The 4,182-nt window shown below is 36.3% G+C and overlaps 1 protein-coding gene across 2 annotated transcripts; it reads right to left on the reverse strand.

Moving 5' to 3' along the window:
- Window positions 1–1,313: 1,313 nt before the first annotated feature.
- LOC120158518 (uncharacterized protein At4g00950-like) lies at window positions 1,314–2,568 on the reverse strand. Of its 2 annotated transcripts, XM_039169336.1 has the most exons (3): window positions 1,909–2,568; window positions 1,523–1,582; window positions 1,314–1,437 (listed from the first exon to the last, which is right to left on the reverse strand). In XM_039169336.1, the coding sequence occupies exons 1-3, from the start codon at window positions 2,566–2,568 to the stop codon at window positions 1,390–1,392; spliced, it is 768 nt and encodes a 255-aa protein (XP_039025267.1). In that variant the 3' UTR covers window positions 1,314–1,389. The 2 variants fall into 2 exon arrangements, with proteins under 2 accessions (XP_039025267.1, XP_039025269.1); XM_039169338.1 differs by lacking the exon at window positions 1,314–1,437 and having other exon boundaries at window positions 1,508–1,582.
- Between the last annotated feature and the right edge of the window lie 1,614 nt (window positions 2,569–4,182).

The raw sequence follows: 4,182 nt of genomic DNA on the forward strand, positions 1-4,182 counted from the left end.
TCACATCTAAAACTCAAGAAAACATTATACTTCTTTCTAGAAATAGATGGAAAGATAAAGGTAACAATTAGAAGTATATGAGCATCAGTAAAGAGAAAAATATATAGAATTTTTCAGAAAATAAAACAAAGGTTTCTATGTAATTTATGCAAAAGAGTGTAATAGCGGAAGTAATGAGTTTTTCAGGAAGAACCCATTAATAAGTAGAAAATACACTTTGTCAATGAACTTTTGTTTTCATAGTTTTTGTGTGATATTTAGTTGTGGAGTAGACTTTAGGTACGTTAAAATTTTGAATGGTGATTTAGCAATAATATCAGTTACGATATGTAGCATCGAAGGGATTTCGGATCTATGTTATTGCCTTGTAGTCCAATTTGTACCGTTCGAAATCTTCATGCTGTTAAATTTTCTACTCTGCCAACGGAAATGACCATTATTAACAAACCTCACTAAAGTCTGACATTGATGTCACAAAACTTTTAGCCGGCGAATTTATTAGAATAACGTAGTGGAAAATGATTGTTCATATGTAATCATGGACCACTAAGATAAATGTTATATCGTTAAATTAAAATTGTGTGAATCATTTAATATCTTTAAAAGATCGATCAAAATATTTGATATCTTCAAACATTTCATCACTGCTAATCAGCTCTTACGCTATTTATCACTGTAGATTTAGCTGATTTGCATTGTCGACTATTTTTCATAAAAGAACAATGGAAGGTAGGGTTTCTAACGTTTATGTTCGTTTATGTTCGTGTTCGTTTATGTTCGTGTTCATTTATATTCGTTTATTTATTAAATGAACGAACATGAACAAGTTATATTCCTTAATAAACGAATATGAACAAAAAAAATTTTGTTCGTTTATGTTCATGTTCGTATATGTTCGTTTATTTATTAAATGAACGAACATAAACATACCTCCGTTCGTGTGCGTTCGATTCGTTTACAGCCCTAGAGTTGCCCTCAGAAAACCCAAATTGCTATTTTAGTGCTTCTTCTGTTGAGCTGCCCTCGTCATAAATATAGATAAAGAAGTTAATGATTAGATTAGAACAAACTACAACTAGTGGTACTTGGTAAATGATAAATATTGGAAAGAGCTAAGTCATAAAGTTCACATAAATACAAAAGTTCTGACTTCCGACTGCGTAGGGTATGATAACGATGGCCTACAAATACATTTATTGCTGCAACATATCAGCCTGCATATTCTGTTTTGTGCAAACCCTAACTTCGATTTACATCCAAACGAGTAAAAGATTGCAGTCACGGCATAGACGCATCCAATATTATATACCGTTAGCTCAAAACATCCCCCAGCCCCACAACAAGAGAGATGAAACAAAACAGTAATGGGCTTTGATTACACATTTCCACTTACGGCAAAGTATCAACTGCCTCAAGCGGATTGGAAGACAGCAACCTGGCCTTTAAGTGCAGGTAATTTAATAAACTGTTTGTACTCATATCGTAGGGGTGCAAATACAGATAAAAGTCACCCCTTAAATTTATCCTTCTTTTCTCTTTTACTCCATGGAACCACTTGCGTCAAACCTTCGTATATACTTCCCTGTCATACCCAAACCACAAATCAAACAACTTTATTGAATGCTGTAGAACAAGAATTAAAACAGAGGACAGGGTGGATAAAAGCTTACTGAAGTGGCACATTATAGTGAATTCAATACTGAAGTTTTAAGTAAATGTTCGAAGGAGAATTTGATTGATCAGAAACCCAATTTATCCCAGGCCTGTTAATTTCTGTATAAAATTTAAGTGAATGGTGTGTGATTGAGTACTGATTGACGAAAACTATAAAAGTGGCATAACAGCACAACCCTTAGACTTGAAGAGTACTGAAACGTGAAAATATGAAAAGAAGAGAGAGAAACTTACCCAGAAGTGGGACTTGGAATGAGAAAGACTGGGAGAGCTGCCAATTCTTGTAATTCTAGTGATATTAACACTGTTGCTCCCAGTGCCGTCTCCTCCTCCTCTGTCTCTGCTGCATTCACCGTCTCCGTATTCCCCAGAAGATGCGAACACGTAATCTTCTCTTCTAGGTCTAGCCTTGAAGGCCTTTCTCCCCCAAGAACCAAGAAACCCTTTCTCTTTGTACCATCTTTTGCTAAGAACCAGAGTCCCAAGCTGCAGCATCTCAGGACTATCACTGGCAACAGAACGAAACGATCCGTAACACTCACCTCCCATCCTGAAAGAAGAAGACTGAAACCTAGCCCTGCCCATGTAAGGACCTTCCAAGACCGTGGTGGGTGAGGAGAGTTTAGTGACCTTGGCATCCAGCAACAACCTGGGAGGAAGTTCCAGGCACTTTTGAGCGGGCTCATTTGGGGTAGAAGAAAAAGTGGCGAGCGTTGTACACGATTTGGGCTTCCCCGGTTCCTCTTCCCAGCCAAATGGGACCGAGGCTGCTGACACGTAAAATGGTGGGGTTAACGTCCCTGATCTCTCCGGTGACTGCAATTGTGCACGTGAAACTGATAGCAGCGGCAGCTTCGGTATGTAGCTCGACTCCTCCTCTGCTTCAGATCCCATGGTTTTTCTTCTCTCTTTACCTTTCTCAACTAATCTAATTGAATACTGCCAACGATAATGAAATAGAGAGAATTTAAAGTAACGTATGAAAAGTGGAGAGAAAAGGAAGAAGGAAGGTCCAAGGGAGAGAAAAAAAGGGAGGGGCGGGCTTTCGAGTAAATCACTCGTCGCTATCTAGTAATAGGTTATTCAAAGGACGTCCTTTTATATATTTTGCTATGAGCTCTACAGGGCCATGATCTTATCCTGCTAGCTTTTACGCCTTTAAAAGGTGTTGACTAAGGCACCTAACTCTCCCATTAGTAAATTAACAAAAGGGTGGAGAAGGAACACGAAGATTCAACGATGAACGGTGAAAGCAACTCAAAGAAGCAAGCCAGAATAAGCCAACTTCACGGTGATCTCAACTTTTTATTCAACTGTTGCCTGCTGCATGCTTTGTCCTTCATTCAATTGAAGTTATGTAGCACCGGTAACCAGAACAAAATAGGGAAATACTATATAAAGGGCTAGGTTGCAACCAACTACGGTGGTATTGAGTTCATATGATTTTTACTCCAAGTTCATTGGATGCCAATTTGACCTGTTTTGGAAGGGAGAACCGGGGCCCTTTTTCTTCTCTTCCAGAACTGGGCTTATTTTGGAGTTTTCTTCGATCATGAAATTACCTCTAATTGAAAAATAATTATATATTTAAATATGTTCGAATTACGTTATAAAACAAATACAATAAGACTTAATTGACTAATATTTATCTTTTTTTTATAGAATCGACTAATATGTCATAAATACAATTAAAACAGAAAATAATGTAAATAAATATGACATTAAACATATGAATTGACAGATCCACAATACTGCCATGTGTTATCGATTAAAGTTTCTTGCATGTGAACATAAGGTACAATCATGCATTTAAGTGTATAGTCCAAAGCAATTACCGAACAAAGTGCATAAAACCAATGATGATAACTGGAAAGGAAAGTGAAGGAGAAGGTATCTAGAGGGCCAATTATTCGAGCTGACCAAAAATTCAATTACCATTCAATAATGTACGATCAGTGTGACCTTTGAAAGTAGGATACACATGCACGAGTCCCATAAATCATGGAAACATTTGATCACACACACTTGTGGAACTTATGCTCTCACTCATTCAAAAAATCCTCAAATTTATATATTAGTTGTTATTATGGTTGATATTCAGGACGATTGTAATAATTTATGTCAGAGGTGTGAATATAAGAAGATATATTAAAAATTTTAGGGTGTAAAATTATATACTCGATAGAAAATATAAAGAAAAAATGTTAAAATTTCTAAGGGTCGCGACTGCACCTCTAATATCTCTTGGTCTATCTTATGATACTTGTTTGATATTGAAAACATTTAGATTACAAATAATTAAGAACTATAAAGTTAGAGACAATACTCTCTCAAAATAGAAACAACTTTACCATCAGTTGCTCATAACGCAGAGGTCAAAAAAGGAGAGAGCACAAGGAATCTTGAATAAAGCAATTGATCACCTATATTATTATTTAATTAATGAAATCAGAAGAAGAATGATTGAAGCGTCCAAAAATGCCATTAACCCAAAGAACCATATACTCT

The sequence above is a fragment of the Hibiscus syriacus genome, unplaced genomic scaffold (assembly GCF_006381635.1).
Source record: "Hibiscus syriacus cultivar Baekdansim isolate YM2019G1 unplaced genomic scaffold, ASM638163v2 tig00111318_pilon, whole genome shotgun sequence".
Taxonomy (NCBI): Eukaryota; Viridiplantae; Streptophyta; class Magnoliopsida; order Malvales; family Malvaceae; genus Hibiscus; species Hibiscus syriacus.